The 22,848-nt window shown below is 46.7% G+C and overlaps 2 protein-coding genes across 2 annotated transcripts in view; both read right to left on the bottom strand.

Annotated features, from left to right (window-relative positions):
* Nucleotides 1–22,848, bottom strand: part of CAPN1 (calpain 1) — a 242,784-nt gene that overhangs the window by 183,658 nt on the left and 36,278 nt on the right. The gene's annotated exons all lie outside the window — the stretch shown is intronic.
* On the bottom strand, nt 35–22,776 carry POLA2 (DNA polymerase alpha 2, accessory subunit). The gene is made up of 18 exons (XM_063317078.1): nt 22,637–22,776; nt 21,337–21,461; nt 20,047–20,132; nt 19,479–19,536; nt 18,553–18,659; nt 17,706–17,887; nt 16,425–16,513; nt 14,566–14,721; nt 14,072–14,134; nt 13,591–13,633; nt 12,552–12,676; nt 11,571–11,609; nt 10,658–10,731; nt 9,513–9,618; nt 5,533–5,639; nt 3,254–3,313; nt 1,806–1,932; nt 35–276 (listed from the first exon to the last, which is right to left on the bottom strand). The coding sequence occupies exons 1-18, from the start codon at nt 22,731–22,733 to the stop codon at nt 130–132; spliced, it is 1,791 nt and encodes a 596-aa protein (XP_063173148.1). The 5' UTR covers nt 22,734–22,776; the 3' UTR covers nt 35–129.

Below are 22,848 nucleotides of genomic sequence, written 5' to 3'. Positions count from 1 at the left end.
ACTTTGGGATCTAAAATGCCGCGTGCCTGCAGAAGAAGCATCTCTAAACTCATCCCCTTGATGGCTAGACGTGTTTTGGCCAGCTTCAGCGAAAGGTCCATAGTTTACGGGAAGGGTGGCGGGACCTGGTTAGATCTTGATCACTTGCGCAGCGATGCACGGGCTCTTCCGCTCGGCCCCCCAGGTCTGGGGCTGGACCCACAGCTGCCCATAGCAGCCCCCCACCTGTCCTTTCGTCAGCCGGCTGGGGTTAATGCAGATGCACCCCAGGATGTCCTGTGGGAGAACGCAAGAGTTTTAAAATCAAGATTGTTCTAAGAACATGTGTTGGATCAATTGCAATCAGATCATGATGGCTTGGCCACACAAACTACGTTTTACAGGCAGTCCTCACTTAACAACCATTCGTTTAGTGATGGACTTACGGCGGTGCTGGGAAAACCGACTTATGATTGGTCCTCACATTTACAACCACTGCAGCATCCCTGTGGTCACGTGATCATGATTTGGGTGCTTAGCAATCGGTTCTCATTTATGACCGTTGCAGGGTCCCATGGTCACACGATCGCCATTTTTGAACTTCTCGGCTAGCTTTTGGCAAGCAAAATCAATGGGGAACTGTGTGATTCACTTAATGACCACATGGTCCCCTTCACTACTGCAGATTCACTTAACAACTGCCACAAAAAGGTCGTAAAATCGGGTTGGATTCACTTAATGACTGCTTAGCTTAGCAACTGAAATTCCAGTCCTAATTGCGGTCATTAGGTGAGGACTGCCTGTAGTCTACTGTTTGTGCAATACAACCCATCTTGTTATTTTATAGTAATTTTCTGGGCACAGAAAATTAAATTATACATACATGGATGAGCTGTTCTGGGTTCAAGTAATACATTAAGCCTCTGTGATGTAACTGAGACTAATTGATTAAGCCATAATCCACTAAAGGACAAACAAACCATGTTGTAGCTTAGTGTGAAGCCTGGAGCTAAGGAATGGTTTCTTCCCCTGTCAGGATATCTTTTGGGTTGTTAAGCAAACCATAGCAGCTTATTTCACTCCTCACATTAAGCCATAAACTATAGTTAAACTAGCCTCAATGTTAACAATATACATTAAACCCAAAGCAAACAAATTACGATTTAGGGCTGAGGCAGTTGGCAAGGTGCCAAATAGAGTAAGAGCTGGTTTGTCAAGTTGGTTCGACCATTTGTATAGCCCCCCCGCCACCTTCTGTCTCCAGCGGAGGACAGCCCGGTGTTTCTGACCAGCAGCCAGCAAAGTTATGACCACCCCCTTTCCGAAAAGGGCCAGCATTTTTTCTTCTAAGATAGACAGCCTCTAAACGTGGAGGCTCAACGGCAGCAGCAGTGGCTTAAGAGACGCCCCCATCGACCCCCACTATTCTGCTCAACGCTGACAAGCGAGCGTGAGGACCCTAACACTGGAAACAGGGAAGGGCGGTAACTCAGCAAGGCACATATTTTGCATACAAACAGTTCCAAATTTGATCCGGGAGATTTCTCTCTGCCTGGCGCCCCCAGCACCCCCGCCCCCCATGTCCTACTACCTCCAACACGGAGTTAAATCAACCATGGAGTGAGATAAACCACCGCCCTTGGTAGCAGTCACCTTCTGCCGCCTCTATCTGAGTCCATCCTTCAACAGGATCATGAGGACTGGAATCTTGGGTTATTTTTAGGAGTGAGGCCCAACCGCTTGGGCGTGCATGCATGAAACCCCCAAGGGTGGGCCTGCTTTTTTTTTTTTTTTTTTGCTCAGCCCATACTTTCGCTTCTCCCCACCTTAATGAAGTATTTCAAGTCAGAGGGAGTGATCAAGAAGTCCGGCGTGAGGGGCAGAGAGGCGTGAGGGTAGAAATGCTCGTAATCCACATTCATGTCCTCAGGGGGTGGGTAGAGAGGATAGTAGCTGTGCAGAATTTAAGAGGGGGGGGGGGAGAAAAGGGATTGAGTTACTCCCCCTGTCCTGGGTCAAGCCCCTTGCTCATATTCACGGACGCGCCCAGCAGCTGTTCCTTCTCCTCCTGCACCCCTCGAGTACCAACGGGATGCCAGGCTGGCCTTTGTGAGGCCACCGCTGAGGCTAATCCCAGCGGCCCCTCCGGGGAGGGTCGGCCGCCTCAAACCGCAGGGCTGGGTGTTCCCAAGGCCGGCCCGCGGCACGTTTTCGCCAAGGAACAGAAGCCCCGCGCTCTCCCGCTCTCCTCAAGGGGGGCTGTGATTCAAAGATCCGGGGGGCACCCCTCTGCCCATCCTGGAACGAATTCCAGACAAACAAGAGCGAGGATGAATGGGGCAACCCAGCAAACCATGGTTTATTTCATGATGGCCCGCTGCAATGGGTTGCAATCATAGGTCAGGTTAAGCCACCGAATCACAGTTTACAAATGGCAAGGGCTGGGTTGGCAAGATATGGAAAGCCAAAATCAAATAAAGTACATTTGAAGTTTGGCCAAGAAGTAGACCAAGAGGTAAGGCCCCGGTCTTGTTTTAGGGGCTCACAGAGATCACATCCTGGCTGTTTCCCACCCACTGGTCACTACAGTCTCACTGATGCCTCCCCACACCCCCACCCTCTTTCCCTCCCTCCCTCCCTCCCTTTTACCTTCCTTCCTCCCATTCTCTTTTCCTCCCTTCCTTCCTCCCTTTTTTCCTCCCTTCCTTCCTCCCTTTTACCTTCCTCCCATTTTCTTTTCCTCCCTCCCTCCCTCCCTCCCTTTTACCTTCCTTCCTTCCATTCTTTTTTCCTCCCTCCCTCCCTCTTTTCCCTCCCTCCCTCTTTTCCCTCCCTCCCTTTCTCTTTTCCCCTCCCTCTCTCCCTTCCCCTTCCCTCTTCTCAACCCTTTGCAGCTTTTTTACAAATAGTTTCCACACCATAAACACCCGTGCATATTTGCATGTCTGAAGTCTTAACTTTTACCTGTCCATCTCCAAGAAAGCCCCCACGCTTGAAACTTCACCAAGTCACAGCTAATTGGGCATAGATTTTTTTTAATCATTAACCAGTGGTTTATTCATAACCAGAATCTAGAATAATTCATAATAATAATCTAGAATTATTATTATTATTATTCACAACCGGACTAGAATCTCCCTTTGTTCCGGGCACTGGCTGGGAATGCGGAAAGCCTCCCTTCAGATCCCAGTCCTCCCGTCGTGGACACAAACGGCCTTTTTAGTGTGTCGGTTTTGTGTATTCGTGGTGGGGTGGGGGGACAGCGCAAACTTACCTCCGCTGAGTCAGGATGTGTCTGAGAATTCGAGAGAAACGGTCCTGGAGGCCGGAAGAGCTTGGCAGGGAAAAAAAAAAAGACAGCAAGAAAACAGTGGAAAAAAGTTTGATAGCTGAATGGACTTCCGGGCTGGCCTACCTTACAGGGTTGTGTTGAGGATTAAAATGCAGGAAGGGGTGAGAAGACCTGACGGCTTAGAGAACTATTTATCAAAAGGAGGATTAAGTTTGGCTCTAAACAAACCCTTGATTTTACCTGACCGTTTAAACCTGATTCATTCAAGCTCCTGAATCCTCATGCTGATTTAAACTGGGAAATGGCAGGGCAAACCCTCAACTCAGCTCAAGATGTGGAAAATGTACAAATCTCTCTATCTTGACTCTGCAAATCAGCTTTCTGAATGGCTCTGATGGTCCAGAAAAAAATGCCGGACCGAGTTGCTGAAATTGAGCTGCAGCGCATCTGAATGGAAGGCAATTAACGCACCTTTACAAGTAGTCCTCGCTTAACAACCATTTGTTTAGTGACAGTTTGGACTTAAAACAGCGCTGAAAAAACCCCCAACTTATGACTGGTCCTCACATTTACAACTGTTGCAGCGTCCCCGCGGTTATGTGATTATGATTTGGGTGCTTGCAACCAGTTCGCGTTTATGACCATCACAGCATCCCATGGTCACACGATCACCATTTTCGACCTTCCCGGCCAGCTTTTGGCAAGCAAAATCAGTGGAGAACCATGTGATTCGCTTAAAGACTACATGGTTTGCTTAATGCCTGCTGTAAAAAGGTCATAAAATCGGGTCAGATTTGCTTAATGACTGCTTCACTTAGCAACCAAAATTCCAGTCCCAACTGTGGTCATTAAGCGAGGACTACCTGTAAAACAAACCAACCCACATGAACACGCACACCCCTTCAGACCTCAGGGAAAATAGGAAAAAACTCTGCTTCTGCGTCCATCTCTAACGCAATCCTGCCGATCGTGATAAAATGCCCACCTTGTGTGAGACCATGAGAACGTAGCCACCGTTTTTTGCAACCCCCCCACCCCACGTGTTAGTCACAGCCATTGCTTGCAGACACCCACGGGTTAGTCAGAGCTAATCACAGCTTTATCTAAAAAAAACCTTAACACATTCCCCTGGATGAAAGGGTTTGTCTCCTTAGAGAGAAAAAAAAAACACCTCCCAAGATTCTAGTCCTTAAGGCAGCTCAGCAAAGGCGGGCAACCTACAGTTAATTGCCGAAACTTAATTCCATTCTCTCGTCACTGGCCTTGCCGTACGGCTGATGGGATCAGAGTTTAAAATATTTGGAGAGTGACACGTGACCCACTCCTGGTACGTTTGAAGGTATCTTTTGGGTAAAGCTTTAGGAATGTCTTAATAGGAAAGGGGAGACCCAGTTTGGTGTGGTGGTTAAAGCATCAGCCTAGAAATGGGAAGACTGAGTTCGAATTCTGCCTTGGGCACAAAGTCAGGTGGGTGACCTTGGGCCAGCCACTCTCCCTCAGCCCTGGGAAGTAGGCAACGGCAAACCACTTCTGAAAATCCTTGCCAAGAAAACTGTAGGGACATATCCAGGCAGTCTCCGAGAATTGGCACGATTGAACGGATTCTTTTTTTTTAAAGAAGCAGGACAGGAACGGCTAAATAAAACTCCCTTGCGGTGAGTAGGTCTGTGGCTGCACCCCCTTAAAGCATTTCCCCAGCCCCTTCATATTTCTTACGCAGCGCAGGCTTTTGGCACCCAAAATAACTTCCCCAGCATATAAAAGCTGGGGAATCTGGACTCCTCTGGCCGAACGGGGCTTGGGGCTCCAGGGCACTGCAAATTTTAATAAAGAGCGTTTGGAACTCTCTGCCTGAGGCACCCATCGCATAAAGCCGAGAAGCATTTCTGAAAGCAATGCAAACTCTCTGACTCTCTGGGGCAGCAGACAATGACCTCAATCTATGGGGTTTATCTCCTTCCCTTCTGAGCCATTCCTGAGTCACTCCTTATCCCTCCTCGTCCCTCTGCAAGGGACTTCATTTTCTCTCATCCTCAGATTAGCAGAGGTGGTGGTTTTTTTTCTTAAGCAACCAGGATTGTGCAAGACCCCGATCCACACAGCATGACATCTGTCCCTGAACCACTTGACTCCCCCTACGGGGACAGGGTTAGCCAGCTTGTCTGCACGGCAGGGGGGAGAAACCCGTCCTCCACCCCTCACTCCCGAGGGCACAACTGAACGGTTTTTGCAGGGCACCGGCGCGCACCTCTGGTCCGTACCGGCTGATTTCTTCTGCTCCCACATGGAACAGCACATCCACCGAAGTTAAGCCGAAAATCACCCCGTCGATCTCTAAAGTGCAGGGATCAGGGACGAAGAGCACTCTCTGGGGTTTGGAAAGAAGATGGAAACAAAAATTAATTGGGCAAATGTTCATAGGGCGGTCCCTGAACCAACCTAGAAGCTATCAACCCCTGTGGACGTTGATTTTCTCTTTTTACGGCAGAGGTGGAAAAGAAACTTAAGGCTGAATGAATTCCGCTACTCCAACCCCAGGGCACTATCCGGGAAGTAAGACTCAGCCAGCCCCTTTTGAGAAGTTTTAATGCGAGGGTTATTACAGAATATTGGAAATTATGACAAAATAAGACCGTTTATTAGCAGGACCATTAAGGTGAAATCCTGCCTTTATTATATATAACTGAAGGTGGTGAACATACCTAGTTTTCCTGCCTAGTTTCCCAACAACAACCCTGCAAGGTGGGTTGGACTGAGACAAAGGGACAGAGGGACTGTCTCAAAGTTACCCAACTTGCTCCTAAGGGAGGGCTAGAATTCAGAGACTCCTGGTTTCTAGCCCAGCACCTTCACCACAACACCAAAGTGACTCTCACATGATGTTTTTAATGGTGGTTTTACTCTTTGCACGCCCCTCAGAGTCACTGCCGTCAGACGGCAGCTCTATAAATGCTTTAAACAAATACGTATTTTAAAATGGAAATGGAAAAGACTGTCAAATGCGGCTCAGGGACGTGAGCTAAGACCTTCTAAACCTGGACGCCAACTACGGCTTTTCCCAAGCCAGTATTCATCCAATGGGCTGGAACTGCAACTCCCAGGATTCCTCAACCAGCATGGAATTCTGGGAGATGGAGTTCCAATCCACCCTGATGGCTCCCCCGGAACCACTTTAACTGCGAATTAAACAGCCACCAGATACAGTTCATTCTGCTGGGGAATTCCACCGCTTGAGCAAATGCTATCTGGGGATTTTCCCCCCCAGGGAAATTAAAACCAAGCAGCCAAGGTTGCACCAGAGGTCTGAGAATGCTTGGCCTTCCTGCCTTCCCTGGATCTTCCACAGAAGAAGGGAATCCCCGGCCTGCCTCTTTCTTTCGAGAAACGGTGCAGCCTTCCTGCTGGGTGTGTCTGGTTGCGTAGCCGGTTCTATTTCTGCCTTTTCTGAGGATTTAACAGATCCCAAGTGAAGCAGCAAGCCCATCTCTTGCCCCACCCAGAATGAAGCTGCCAATTTCCCCTTTTGAGAACAGCTGAGTTTCTATGCAGGTAGTCCTCGCTTAACAACTACAATGGGGACCAGAATTCTGGTTGCTAAGCAAAGTGGTCATGAAGTGAATCTGACCCAATTTTATGACCTTTTTTTGCATAAGTTGTTAGGTGAATCACTGCCCGTGTTAAGCAAGCCACGTGGTTCCCCATTGATTTTGCTTGCCGGAAGCTGGCTGGGAAGGTTGAAAATGGTGATCGTGTGATGCTGCGATGGTGATAAATGTGAACCAAGGGCCTAAATCATGATCATGTGAACATGGGAACACGGTGATGGTCATAAGGGTGAGGACTGGTTGTAAGTCGTTTTTTCAGTACTGTCATAAGTCCAAACTATCACTAAACAAATGGTTGTTAAGCAGGGACTACCTGTAGAGACCATTGGGGTTGGGCAGCTAATAAATTTAAATAAATAATAATTAAGGGGTTTTTTTGGTGCTTTTAAGTCAGCCTTGACTCCTGGAGACTGCCCAACAAGACCCTGCAGTTTTCTTGGCAAGGTTTTTCAGAAGTGGGTTGCCATTGCCTCCTTCTTGGGGCTGAGAGAGTGGCTGGCCCAAGGTCACCCAGCTCCCTTTGTGCCCAAGGAAGAATTGTAGAATCTCTTCTACCACTTCCATATTTTCATAATATAGGAGCCCGTACAAATTCAAAGCTGTATCTTGAGGCTGCTGGCTCTCCAGATGCTTTGGGCTACAACTGCCAGGATCCCCAACGGCTGGGCAAGATTAAGAGTTGTAGCCAAAAGCATCTTGGGGGGGACACTCCTAGCAATAAGGGAATGTACACCCCCACCTTCCCGGCGAAGTCAAGCTAACAGAAACAGCAGTGCTCAGCTCTGCTTTTTTCCTCCTCCCTCCTCACGCCTCTTTCCTTTCATGAGGTGTCATTTGGGCTATAAACTCCAGGGCTAGGAGCTACCTTATGACTGGTCCTTGCAGGTCTCCCAGGGAGTCCCTTTTTCAGCCAAGTGGCTGAGTAAAAGAGCTCTTTAAGCACCCCTCAAATAAAAGCTGGGCCTCCCCATATCTTTTTGCAAAAAGAAAACACCGATCCAGGTTTAGAATGTAGGATAAACAGGACAGCAAACCAAGCAGGGGGAAGGGTTGGTAAAAAAGGAATCCAGCAGAACACAGATGCTGACAACATAAGATTTCTCCCCGATTCAGCTTGAGGCAAATAATAATAATAGTAATAATAATTATTATTATTTTCTCCCTTCCTAAACGTAATGCTTCACAGCTCAGGCCTAAATCACTCTCCTGTCCTCTATCCAACTGGGTTTTTCTGGGAAAACATCTTCAGCTTCCCATCAGAAGGGGCAGGAAATTCCTTACTTTTCTTGGGAAAAAAATGCAAGCTTTTGCAACTCCAAGCCAAAAAGTGGTTTGCTCAAACCAGGATCGCCCCCTGCTGGTCGCCAAACCCTCATCTACTGTCTCTGGGCCTTGTGGGGCTACGCAGCACCTGTTGGGAACACCTGAAACCAACTCCCTTTTTCCAGGAAAAGCCACAGCTGCAATCCAACATTTTGTCCTTTGGATCTGGATTTTGGCCTGGTCCGAGTTAAATCATTTCTTATCGGACTGGATTGGAATGAAACCACCAGACAGTTCTCAAAAGGAGCAATCCAACCAACTCTCTTCTGGATCAGATAAGGGTGGAAGGGAGTAATTCAAACACCCCCAAATTTTCAGAGTAAAGATGCAAGATGTACTTTTGGCAGCCCCAAAGCCAGGCATCAGGGAGTTTCAATCCACCTGGAGCGGTGTTTCTCAGCCTTGGCCAGTTTAAGGTGGGTGGACTTCAACTCCCAGAATTCCCCAGTGCTGGCTAGGGAATTCTGGGAGTTGAAGTCCACCCACCTTAAACTGGCCAAGGTTGAGAAACACTGAATCAGAGAGATGAGAAAAAACACCTCTGTGTGTGTGTATGTGTCTTAACAAGCCTTACATCCTACATATCTGGAGGGGGTCCCTTTTGAAAAGACTGCTTGCTTTTAACTAAGTTTGAGGATGCCAAATAGAAACAGGGGCAAATTCTCCACTCATCCATTCTTCAGCCATGATCTTCCCTTCTGTCTCCATTTTAGCAGCAGGATGGGCAACCTGTGGGCCCCCCTCAGGGTTATTTTGCCAAATCCTGGGCCACCCCAAAGAAATCACCAAGTTTTGCCATGCAGTACAACTTAGAGAAAAAGTACTAAAACTAATGGGTGAAGCTCCAGTCTTCTTAACACATACACACGTTTTAAGTTAGCCACCCAAAGTCAGGAACCTGAGGTGGACAGCCAGAGAAACTGAAATTGTAAATAAATACATGCAAAATACGAAGCAATTAAAATGAGCAAATATTCCGTCCTCGCCCCAAATCCAGGGATGCTGGCCAGGCCCAAATGCTTTTAAAGACAATCTCTAACAGCCAAAAGTTTATTTTGCTTCGAATCCTTTGCACGGCATCACGTTTCCGGCAGATGCTTTGCAAACTGCTGAGTTAAACGTGTGCAAAAAGGTACTCTGAACGGCTCTGACACTTGCAAAGAGAACAGGACAAAGGCAAAGGGAAGACGCCATCCTGAATCCATCCAAGGTTTATCCAAAGTTTCCTTTCGGAATTTAGCCCAGCAAGATTCCTGGCCCAATCAACCTTTATGGAAAGTTGGAATCTCTCAATTGTACCGAGTGAGAAATACCTGTCGGTCCTCTTTGGAGAGTTCGTAGGCAAAGGGTGGCTGGGGATAAATGCAGACGTGATGCACATCTCTCAGCGAAGGAACCACAACCAGGTGGGAGCCGGCACTGTTTTGGATCAAGCAGAGACACGGGTTTGTGTGAACTGGGAACAAGATGTTGGACTGAGGCCCGGAGAACCTGGGATGACACACACTTGCGTTTTTAAATGTATGCAAGCGTGTACATAATCACACACTGAAAACAAGCCACTTTTACAGGTAGTTCTTGCTTAACGAGCATAATTGGGACTGGAATTTCAGTCGCTAAGCGATGCAGTTGTTATGCAAATCTGACCCAATTTTATGACCATTTTAAGTGAACCAATGTGGCTGTTAAACGAATCATGCAGTTCCCCATTGATTCTGCTTGCTGGAAGCTGGCTGGGAGGTCAAAAATGGAGATCATGCGACTGCAGGATGCTGCGATGGTTGTAAATGCGAACCAGTTGCCAAGCACCAGAATCACGAACATGTGACCACGGAGATGCTGCGATGGTCATAAGTGCGAGGACTGGTCACAAGTCAGGGTTTTAACACTGTTGTAAGTCTGAAGCATTGCTAAAAGCACAGTTGTTAAGCGAGGACTACCTGTTAATGCAAAGGGACGCGGTGGTGCTGCGGGTTAAACCGCTGAGCTGCCGATCGGAAGGTCGGCGGTTCGAAACCGCGCGGCAGGGTGAGCTCCCGTTGCTCGTCCCAGCTCCTGCACACCAAGCAGTTCGAAAACATGCAAATGTGAGTAGATTAATTGGTACCGCTTCGGCGGGAAGGTAACGGCGTTCTGTGAGTCATGCCGGCCACATGACCACGGACGGGTCCTTAGGGACAACGCCGGCTCCAAGGCTTAGAAACGGAGATGAGCACCGCCCCCTAGAGTCGGACACGACTGGACTTTACGTCAAGGGAAACCTTTACCTTTACTTACCTGTTAATGCAACCAATTTTTCTTGACTTTTCAGCCCGGGGAATCTCCCCCCACCTCCCAATTCAGCCCCCAGTTTTTCCAGGGATGTGAGGTAACATTCCTTGCCTGAAACTGAGCTGGCAAAGATGCTCTGCCCCAGTGCAAACAGCACAGGTAGTTTGAAAAAAAGTTGGCTCCTTACCTCCTTGTGCCTTCGATGATGGTCTTCAAACACTTTCTGAAGACCTCATCATATGAAACAATGAGCTGCCCTTCCTAGAAGCAAATCAGTTTGGTTGGAAATCAATACAGAACCTCCATTTTGTAGCCTGGAGGTCCGAGTTCAAATCCTGACAGGTTCAGGGCAGGGAAAGACGGACATCCTGCAAGCAGGCTGCCAGGCCAGAGGGGCCAACAGTCTGATGTAAGAGGAAACATGGCCCTCATTTAAATTGTGACAACCATGAGGACTGGAACCTTCCTTCCTTTCTCTAGGAAGACTCATCACTCGCTTGAAAACAACATTGTGCAGGCTTAGTCCCTGGTGTCTTCGGGGTTAGCCCTGGAGAAACTGGACAGATTCGGAAGTACGTAGTGCTGCTTTGACCTGATTTAAAGGGATTTCCCCTGATTTCGCTCAGTCTGTTGAGCAGCTAATTTGAAGTTTGAGTTTTGACTGAAGGCTCTGCCGAGCATCAACCTCCCTCATTTTAATACCCTCCAGATCCGGGGAATGACAATTCCCAACCAGCAGGAAAATGGCTTTTTACTAGCTGGGGACAAGGACATCCAGACAGCACCAATTTGGGGGAAAACAGACTTCTTCTGCTTTTTGAGCTTAAATCCACCAAGAGAATCAAACAGCTTGTTGAGATTTTGCTGCGCTTACTTACAGCAGCTGCGACATTCTGGAAGAATTTGGCCACGGGTGTTTTTCTTTTATTTTACTGTTTTCAACTGAAAAACAACATTCAGGGAGACCAGAAAGAATTCCCTGAAACTTTTAGGCCCCGATGTCCTGGTTTGGAGCCCAAAGCTAGCTCCTGAACTCACAAAACATGCACAATTTCCAAATCCGCCCACTTCAATTTCCATCTGTCCCTCTTCACACTCACCTCGACTTGCTTGTGTTTCGCATCAAGGAACGGTCCAAGCTGGAAATGATGAAAGGAAGCCAGGGTTAATGAGAAGGGAGAGATAAAAACAGCCCAAATCTTGATTAACTGAGGCCACCATTTCCGAAAAATCAAGCAAGCAGTAACAAGAAAAAAAGAAAGAAAAAGGATGAGGCACCAAAGGGAAGTTTTTGCAAAACACAAACTCTGACCAAGCAGAACGAAAAGTTACCTGGGTCCAAAGGTCGGGAATCTTATGGCCCTCGACTACAATTCCCAGCATCCTTAACTCTGGCTGGATTGCAGATTAGCAATACGGGGTGAGGAACCCGTTGCTAAGCGGTGCGGTCATTAGGCAAATCCGACCCAATTTTATGACCATTTTTGCAGCAGCCATTAAGTGAGCCAATGTGGCCGTTAAACAAATCATATGGTTGTGAAGTGAACCACGTGGTCATTAAGTGCATCATGTGGTTCCCCACTGATTTTGCTTGCCAGAGGCTGGCTGAGAAGGTCGAAAATGGAGATCATATGACTGTGGGACGCTGCAACGCTTGTAAATGCAAACTGGTTGCCAAGCGCCTGAATCACAGACATGTGACCACGGAGATGCTGTGATGGTCGTAACTGTGACGGCTGGTCACAAATCAGGGTTTTAATGCTGTTGTAAGCCCAAATCATCGCTAAATGAATGGTTGTTAAGCAAGGACTACCTGTTGACGCAACCAATTTTTCTTGACTTTTCAGCCCAGGGAATCTCCCCCCTACATCCCAATTCAACCCCCAGTTTTTCCAGGGATGCAAGGTAACATTCCGAGGCCGAATTTCAACTCTCTTACCCCGAACTTGGCTAATTTAACGCCTATCAAATCCTTCCCACTCATCAGCCCAAGCGAGGCACCGCGCTGTCAGCTCAGAGCAAAGCCCTGGCTGGGTGGCAAATCCCACAGCCCGCTGGGATTTTGGAAGGATCTTGGTTACCAAGATGCAAACGTCCGGCTTGTCCCTGTTGATGATCTCAAGCAGGTCCACCATGGGCTCGTAGGCAATGCTGTCGGATGTGGTGTAGGGGCCACAGGAAACCAGGACCATCCGCGGCTCTGAATCTGGAAGGGTTACAAGATTGGTGTTCCAGCCAGCCAGATTCTGACAGGGGTTTGAGTTGCTGGCGTGCATTATTGTCAAATTATTATTATTAATAATAACTCAATGATAGTGCAAGCGCATTATTGCACTGTTTATAGTTACTGTAATTTTTTAGAAATAAAAATCATTAACAATAAGTTATTCATTATTAATAATTTGATATTTTATTTTATTTTATTTATTTATTAATCAAATTTATCACTGCCCATCTCCCAAAAGGGACTCTGGGAGGTTTACAATAAAACGTAACTTAAAATATAAACTGTAAAACACTATAATACACAGTAAAATAAATATAATAAAAACCTCGATGGCTGGAAGTTCTTTATGATTTGCAGGCAGAGCAGGGTCCTTCTAAGAGACTAACCATCCCCAGGAAAATGCAAGCAAATATTGCACTGTTTGGTTATTGTAATTTTTTAGAAATAAAAGTCATTAATAAATTATTCATTATCATTAATAATTTGATAGTGAAGCAAACCACTGCACTATTTAATTGTTTTTAGAAATAAATGCATTAGTAATATATTATTAACGTACAATTATATTAGCGTTAATATATGATTATCATTAATGCATTTTTATTTCTAAAAAAATACAGTAACCGTAAACAGTGCAATAAAATTCAAAGCATGCATATATGGGTTAAAAAGGGAGACAAGAAAAACAATTCATAAAACCCCATATTAATAATTCCTTAATATTCCTCCCAGAGGATTGTCTCAGCATGCTGTGTGAACCTGGCCAACTGGGAGTTGTTCCACTAACCACGTTTAAACAAACCATGGCTTAATACAGACAAATCCAGCAACAAGCCAGAGTTGCATTTAAGGTCACGTGCCAGCTGAACCAAGTTGGCTAAAGGGTACCACACCTGCAGCCGCTTCTGTTGGCTTGTGGAAGGGAAGTGGCACCCCCTGAAGAGAGAAAAAATGTGTGTTTTTATATTTATTTATTCATACAGAGATAAATTAAACTCAACTGCCTGCTTTAGTTTGCTGCTCCTGCTTAGGAAATAAATAAGCCCAGGAACAGGGGGTCACTTGTCCAGAAAATAAAGACCAAGAAAAACCCAAGAGGCTAGAAGAGAAATCATACATTCACCAATTTAATTTGGTTTTTCCAATGTCTGGCCAATTGCCCCGCCCCCACGGCAGCCATTTTGAGAGCGCGCCTGCATCGGAGTCTCAACATTCCAAACCTGCCCCCTGCTGGCTGGGGTGATGCCCAAACCGCCGAGGCTTATTTTTAATAAATAATTGCAGCTTAATGTAAAAACCAGGCAACTTTTGGACCATGATGCACTTCAAAGAGCGCGGCGGAGCATTTAAGCCCAGCTTGGGTCTTTTAATCACCTCGTACAGTCTGGATGCGATCAGCCTCTTCCCGGTGCTGTTCATCCCTTCCATGACTACAACCTGGGGAATTAAAAATTGGGGGGAAAAATGATAAATGGACCTGGAACCAAACTTGGGAATTAAAACACAGGGGGGGAAAAAATCTGAAATAAATTAGATTTCTCCTACGACTTTGGAGCAGGGAGAGGCGGCCAGAATTCATCAGTTTCCTTCCTTAACTTTTATTATTGATCTTCATTTTAAAATAATTGAAGAGGGGGTTATTTTTCTTCAAGCGTGGCTTAAAGGGAGGCCCTTGAGATTGTCTTGCCTCTGCGCATTTGGCTGGTTTGTTTTATTCACCGATAAAATATCCATCTCTAAGCAGTCCGATCATGCAAGGGAGAGATGGGAACATGGCTTGGGTATTCAGGCCACAACAAGCCACAGTTTCTGAATAAGCCACAATTTAAAAGCCGGGCTTTGAAATCATTCTCCATTTCAGCTCTCACCTGTCCTGGGAACAGGGAATAGTCCAAGAGCTCCAAAATGTTGACTGGGATCATGGCCCCCGACGAGTGCTCGTGGTCCCCTTCCAGGATGACTGAGTGGGCGTTCAGCTTCCCGTTCGAATCACAGCCAATCTGGCCCAAGACGGTCACGGACTCCTTCCCGTGGGCGTTAAAAACACAGAGAGACACAGTCAGAGATGCACTCTGGATATCTGGCTGACCTTGTCTGAACCTGATGAGGAGTTGGATGGGAGACCACTAAGAAATCCCAAAGCAATTGTGGCTAGGTTGCAAAAGGCCGGGGCACAGCAGTGTATTATTGCTAAGAAAATTTAAGCCGCCCGCCCCAGAGTCATTTTGGAGTTGGGTAGCATCTAAATCTACATCTACATCTAAAAAATCTCTGCAATATGATATGAATGCATCCATAAAGTCACTAAGAATCAGGCTGAACTGGGAGATTTTTAACCAGACTAAGATAACCCTTGGCAGCATCCAACCTGCCCTGGATGAGCTTGAAAAAAAGATTGGTTGTCTTTGGACGGAAGACCACCAGGAAATCCACAGAAGCAGGTTAAGGAGCTGCAAGAGGAGGCAGGGTCACACTACTCCCATATAATGATGGAGAAAACAACCTGGATATGGTCAGGAAAACACCAGGAGCCAGAGTTGGGCACAAAAGAGACATATGCCCTCTAGAGGGCAGCACTTAGTTGAGCTTAAAGGTAAAGGTTTCCCTTGACGTAAAGTCCAGTCGTGTCCGACTCTAGGGGGCGGTGCTCATCTCCGTTTCAAAGCCTTGGAGCCGGCGTTGTCCATAGGACACTTCCGGGTCATGTGGCCAGTATGACTCACGGAACGCCGTTACCTTCCCGCCGAAGCGGTACCAATTAATCTACTCACATTTGCATGTTTTCGAACTGCTTGGTGTGCAGAAGCTGGGACGAGCAACGGGAGCTCACCCCGCCGCGCGGTTTCGAACCGCCGACCTTCCGATCGACAGCTCAGCGGTTGAGCTTAGCTGATCTCAAAATGCTGAACAAGGTCGGACTGGTTAGGGCTTGGATGGGAGACCACAAGGAAATCCCATGCCAATAGGCTAGATTAACAAGTCAAGATAACATACCAGAAAAAGATAAAGGAAACCGCTTCTACATTTTTGCCATGAAAACAAGAATGTGTCTACAAAATGAAGCTCAATTTAAAGGAGACTATATTTTCAGTTGTGAGTGGCCTTCTTTTAGGGTGGAATTAATTTTAACACCACTGTTCTGGGTTTTGTAGCTCCCCCATGTTTGGAAAGTGGCAGGTTGCGGGGAACTACAAAGCCTGCACGTGGAAAGAGGGGAAAAATCAGAAAAAAACAATGAAATGCCACGAACATGTAAAAACAGGGACCTTCCCCTCACAAGGACCTTCGATATGACGCTCTGGAGCCAAGGTTAAACATCCCCCACTTCCCCGCTCAGCTTAGGAGGGTTCAAATTCCCTACCTTTGCAAATTATGGTACTGTGAGAATCCAGGAGAGGAAAAGAATGTTTTTTTGAAGCTCCCCTCCAGCTGGCACTTTATGGGCAGTTGCATTAAACCTAGATCTTACCAATTCTCAGCACTGCTGGATGGGCACAGAAACTGGGCCAGTAAAACTCATTTGGACCAAGGAACAGGCTGATCCTCCCATTTTTTCGCCCTGACCTGAAAGTACTACAGCTCAGCCCTTCTGAAGTAACCTCTGAGCATGTGCAAAATGCTTCCCGACCCACCAGAAGGCCCACAGGCATGGTGTGGATCAGTGGGGCTGCCCCAGTCCTTAAGCCCTCTTATGCCTGTGCTGTAAAATCAAAGCCACGCAACGTACCTGCACCGGCACGATGACAGAGGAAAATTCTTCTATTTTGTAATGCGCCTTTAGAGCATCTCCCAGTTCTTCAATCTTGTAGGACAGCACTTGCAGGAAAAAAAATAATAGAGGAAAATAATAAAAATTAAAAGCATTCTCATAACCTGCAAATGAAAAGATCTGGTTTGTTGCCCTCAGCGTTTTAGGAGAGCAGTTAAGACCTAGTTTTTCCATCTAGACCAAGAGGAGTGGGTGGGTGTGTGTACGTGTGTGTGTACAGGTAGTCCTCGCTTAGCAACCACAACTGGGACTGGAATTTCAGATGCTAAGCAAATCCAATGCAATTTTATGACCTTTTTTGCAGTGGTCGTTAAGCGAATCACATGGCTCCCCATTCATTTTGCTTGCCAGAAGCCAGCTGGAAAGGTCGAAAATGGCAATCACATGACCACAGGACGCTGCGAGGGTCATAACTGAACTAGCTGCCAAGCGCCTGAATCGTGATCATGTGACTGGCAAAATGCCATGATGGTCGTAAGTGTGAGGACCAGTCACAAGTCGGTTTTTCCAGCACTGTTGTAAGTCTGAAACATCACTAAATGAATGGTTGTTAAGTGAAGACTACCTCTGTGTGTGTGTGTGTGTGTGTGTGTCTGTCTGTCTGTCTGTCTGTCTATATAAAATGTCACCCGACTCCTTGAACTCTGGGCCGTTTGCAAATTGGTAAAAACATTTAAAAACAAGGAAACATACTATTATTGACTGTAGCTGACTATACTATGATTTCAGGGCATTTCTTTTTATTAAGGGGTTTTCTTTTATGGTGTTTGTTTGTTAGCTACTCAGAGCCCGTGGGGTGGGCAGCATCTACATATAATAAATGAATAAATAATGTGTTTTATCATTCTTGGCTTAACCATGGTCATTGACTAAACCCCAAATGGCTGGGTTGGCACTTTCTGCCACGCTGCACGCTGAGTTTCCAACCACAACGGTGGGATTTAAACCGGCACTAAGCCCAAGCCAAACCCCGTCATTTAGCATACTGTGCCAACCAAACCAGGGTATAATTCTAGGTTAGTTCTAGCCAATTCCTGCCTCTCGCAAGCCCTGCTGGAATGGCGGAAACGTTCAGCCCAAAATCTTGCCGTCATTTTGGATCCCAGCAAGAGAGGCCAGCTATTACATACAGATGGTCAACCAGGGTTATGTGAGTTTCCTGCTGAACCAAAAAACAGCTGGGGCAAATAGGCTTTAAAACATGCGTGCCCCCCCCTCCCCCCAAAAAATCTCCCTTACCATCACGGTTCTCCATCAGATCCTGGAACATAAATTTGTACGGTTTGGTGAGCAAATGGGGGGCATTGTACACCCGAACCAAAGGGGGAGACCTGGTGCTTCTGGTGCCTGGTGCCGACCCAAAAGAGGCCACCACTTCGCCACGATTCTTCCGGGAGCCGTACTTTTGGGAAGGGGTGGCACTTCCGAAGGGAAGAAGGAAAACATTTAAAAAATCATCCCTTTGGTCAATCAAGAATTAGATTTATATCCTGCCTCTCTTCCAGGAACCCAAGGGGTTAAATTGGAGGTCTCCCTTTGAAAGATCTTTACAACAACCTTGTGAGGTAGGCTGGCATGAGAACACCTGACTGGTCCCAGACACCCCAGGAGCCTCCATAGTTGAGGGCGGACTCGAATCAAGGTCTCCCCAGTCTTAGTCAAACACCTCTAACCCTTGCCATGCTAGCTTCATTTTATTATTTACTTTACTCTATTCAAAAATAAAAGTTAAACGTCCTTCAAGTTGAGATCAACTTCTGGTCACTGTGACAAAGCCATGCAATTTCCAGTAGGTTTTTTGGGTTCCCAGTCCAACCCAGTCCTTATAGTCTCCCTCCCTCCCCTCTTTATTAAACTTTATAGCCCCATGACTATAGCCGGCAAAGTGATTGGCAGCGACAGAGTGGAACAAAGAGATACTAACCCTAATTTTGTTTCTCTTCTTAAACAACTGACCTGCTAAAGTACCAGATTCACACAACACGTTATGCCTAAGCCTGCCAAGTGGTTGTGCGAACCTGGCCTTCCCAAGGCAAAAGGGCAGAAAACAAGCGGGGGTCCTTTGGAAGGGCTCGGCCATGCCTACCTGGGCGAGAAGCTGTTGGGCGAGAAGGCCAGGCGGGGGCTGCGGCCAGAGGGGGTCCGCTTGGAACAGGGGTTCTCCGGCGTGGTGATGGCACGTTTCTGAGAGGGCTGCAAGACAAGGAGAGCCCTTTTTCCTCTCTCCCCCCTTCCTTGGCTTTGTTTTCTCGCTCACAAATATCCTTCTTTCCTTCCTCCCATTTTTCTTCCTTCCTTCCTTTTCTTCCTTCTTCTTCCTCACATAATACACTTCCATCTATCCTCCCACTTCCTTCCTCCTTCTCTTTGTTCCTTTCTTTCCATCCTTTCATTTTTCTTCCTTCCTTCCCCCTCTTCTTTCTCACACAAATTTATTTCCTTCCTTCCTTCCTAGCTCACCATCTAAATAGACAGGGACAAAAAAGGAAAAAGGAGAAAGAAAAGAGGAGAAAGAAAGAAAGAAAGAAAGAAAGAAAGAAAGGAAGGAAGGAAGGAAGGAAGAAAGGAAGAAAGGAAGAAAGGAAGAAAGGAAGAAAGGAAGAAAGGAAGAAAGAAAGGAAGAAAGAAGGAAGGAAAAGGAAAGAAAAAAGAAAGAGGGAAAGAAATATAAATCAACAGCACCACAAAAGAGCTGGTTTTTCAGCAGCGCTGATCAAGGTGCCCTACTTTTCCCCACGCCAGTTAAATGCCGCTGAACCTTTGTTGCTGGGCATGGCCGTGGAAGGGATGGAGAACAAGCTTCGGGGAGCCAGGCCTTTTCCAGCAGGACTTCTCCTAGCTGCAATAATTAGCAATAGAACCTCCATTTTGAGAGGCAGTCTATCTCAGGATTTCAGTTTGTTTCGTGCTTGGCAGCCGGCGCTTTGCCACAGGCTGAAATAAAACCCCGCAGGGAACTCCTTCTGCAAGTCACCCTGAAGGAGATACGAGACCCGACCTTTGCCCGCTTACTTTTGAGGGCGACGCGTAGGCATCCAGCAGGTCCTCGTCTTCCTCGTTGACGTCCAGACTGCCAAGAGTTAAGACCCAACCACCAAATAGAGGCCCCTCTATAAAATCCACAACACCACAAGCTTTCCTCCACAAATCAGGCCGGGGTGGTGGTGCTGGACAGAATCGACATTTCCATGAAATCAAAACTTAACTAATTCCCATTTATTCATAATTTTCCCCTCCAGACATATCCGAAAAAGACAATTCAGTGAACTTTGGGTCTCCCCCTTCAAGTTTTGGGGTCCACGGCGGCCTGATCCCCAGCCAGAAAAAGTTGAGACCCGCAACTCACTCTTTTAGACACCCTGTTCTAGACCCCTCCAATTTCCTCTCTTCTAGACCCCTCCTCACTTTACCCTTCCCACGGAGCTGGTTTAAACTTTCGAAATGTGTCCAATCGTCCACTTCTGCTTTAAAGGCCCTTAGGAAAAGAGACCACAAGGTGTCTCTTGAGCTGCTGGCTTGGGCCAAAATTGTCTGACCACTAGGGAGCACTGCCATGTTCTCCCAGCTTCAGAGAGGATACGGCTCTTGAACGGAGCTGATGTCCCCCAGGCCGGACCACCGGTCCTCCTTCCTCCTGGGCGGCCTCGTGGCTCTCTTGTTTAGCCCCTAAAAGGAAAACAGAAACACAAAAAGTTGCAATTGTGTTGGCTAGTCATTTCTTTGAATCAAACAGGCCCAGGATTGTGCAATCAATGTTGGGAAACAACCCTGTGCAGTGGGACTTCCACAAAGCCCCCCAATATTTTAAGCAGTGGGTCCTGAGCCACACATTGCACCAAGCCTGAATTGCTGGACCCTAGTTTGCTACATAAACCATAATTAGTCAGGATTGCACTGAACAATGCTAACTTGTTACAAATATGTGTTTGGGTCAGTGTTTCTCAAGCTTGGCAACTTTAAGAGGTGTGGACTTCAACTCCCAGAGTTCCCCAGCCTGGCTAGGGAATTCTGGGAGTTAGAGTCCGTACCTCTTAAAGTCGCCAAGCTTGAGAAACACTGATTTGTGTTATTCTCCTTCCAAGCTGGTCTACTTCCTAATTTTATCCTAACCATTTCATTTCCTCTTAACACCAAAACTTTGCCTTTTTGTCTTCCAGCTTAAGGACAGGTGCGGGAGGGATTCTCCTTATTTTAGCTTCACAACAATCCTGCGAGGTGGGCTAAGTTGAGCCGTTACCTAACTAGTCCACCGTCATGCTAAAATTGAGTGAGGAGCGGAGCCCACTTCTCTCCTGTCCCTGCATTATCCCTTATTGGTTAGCCTTACTGAGTTTGGCCTAATTATAATGGAAAAAGATCCATCCAATCAATATCTTTTATTACAACCACCGACTGGAATTTTGTAAACTTCACATCAAGAGTTGTAAAGCAGAGAGAGAGAGAAACTGGGAAAAACAATAAATAACATGGGCTAAAATACAATATAGGTGCAAATAATAACATACTAAGAAAAAAAAAATCCCCAAAATGCTTCAGAACTAAATTACTAGGTACTAATTTAGCTGCTCCCAGATTTTCTAAGCAGGGCCAGACAAATTCCTACTTGTAAAATCTGGAAAACTGTTGCAACCAGCATCGGCATTGCCAATATTCAACTAGAGAGAACCCCTCTCGGAGCCAGCCCAAGAAAGACGTCCCTATTTAAGTCATCCGAACCCTGAGGACTAGAACCTTTGTTTCATTTGAGAGAAAGGCTCATATCTCAGGACGGAGACAGGTGCAGATTGCCTCCTCAGCTATGGCAAAGCTAAAACCAGAGTCACTGATCACAGCTAGACATGAAGCCAAGCCCATCCCCATCTCCTCCTACCTCGTGTTCGAAGGCATATAAGTTCTCCAGAGTCAGAAGAAGGATCTCCTTGCGCATGGCAAAAGCGATCAGCTCGTCCCCTAATTCCGACTGGGTCACCCATCCCGCCGCGCAGCATTCTTCTACTGCGAGAGAGCAAGTAACCAGACATTGAATTGGCCTCGCGCAATTGCAACGGGATTCCACGCCTGCAATTTTTCCCCAGGCCGAACCCTCTCCCATTTCACCCAGTCACAATGCCACGGGCACTGTGGTGAATGCCAAGAGAGAGGCGTGGGGATTAAAGGTGCTGGATTAGAAGCTGTAAGATCCAAATTCCAATCCTGCCTTAATAATGGAACTGTATGATCTGGATTTTAGATTGTTTTGTGTTTTGGGTGGGAAAGGGAATAGTCATTCTTGGGGACGGCTGGTGCCCTAAAATGGCCCTCATATACTCACGAACCGAATTAGAACTTGCATTGCCACCAGGATTTTATTTTATATTTTTATCGTATATTTCATGTATTATTTATGGTTTTATTGCATTTTAAATCTTTTACCTTTATTGTAAACTGCCCAGAGTCCCTCCTCTGGGGGAAGACGGGCAGTGGCAAAATTTGACGAATAAATAAATTATTTATAAATTGTGTGTCACATATATATGTGCGAGTATACATATATTTTGTGTCATTTAGATATTAACGGTGGCTGCTTTCATTTCATTGTTCTATGTTTGTATTATTAACTGCGCCAAATCCTTGAAAACTGGCATAGTGTACAAGCCTAATAAATCATTAATAAATACAATGGCCCCAGTTGGGGTTAACCAGGTTCAGCCTGCCATCCTTGCCTGTCTGGTTATGTTACAATCCCATTTTCTGTGCAAAACTCAGAAACGGGGAGTTAATTCAGAGTTTCGCCCCAAAACCCAGGCTAGGATTTGGGGATCCCGCCACAGGGGTCTTGGGGTGCCCCACTTCAAAACGAACTCTGAATTGAAGGAAGCATAGTTTAACGATCAAGGCAGACCTCTGATTCGCACCCAATCCTTGGCTCGTGCTTGTGGCCGTCATGAAGCCTCCCCATTCAGTGTCAGTCTACCTTGGAAGAACAGCACCCGGAATTCCAGCAGGAATTGGTTTCTCATGGATTGACTGGCTTACTTATTGGAAGGGACGGAAGGCTACCGTAAAAATAGGCAAGCTGTAGGCTTAAACCACGCCTCCTTCCCATTTTTTCATGAGGACTAGCGCCCGGTTTCCACCACTTGCTCTTTACCGCCTTCTCCCCCACCCGCTCCCTTTGCCAGATCCCGTACGTTTCTCGGCAATCGCGTCCTTGTCTTCCCCCTCCGCGAAATCCAGCCCGAAGACCTTGAGGTCGGCCACCACGGCATCCATAATCCCCGGCCCCATCTCCGGCTCCTTTTCGCGCCACTACAGAAAAAGCCCAACAAGAAAAAGGGGCGGGGAGAAAAAATCCCGCGCCTCCATTCGACTATTTACGGCACCGCCTCGGGCTCTGCCACCA

The sequence above is a fragment of the Candoia aspera genome, chromosome 17, assembly GCF_035149785.1.
Source record: "Candoia aspera isolate rCanAsp1 chromosome 17, rCanAsp1.hap2, whole genome shotgun sequence".
Lineage (NCBI taxonomy): Eukaryota > Metazoa > Chordata > Lepidosauria > Squamata > Boidae > Candoia > Candoia aspera.
Note: the sequence above shows the minus strand (reverse complement) of the source record. Positions and strands in the feature narration are given on the sequence as shown.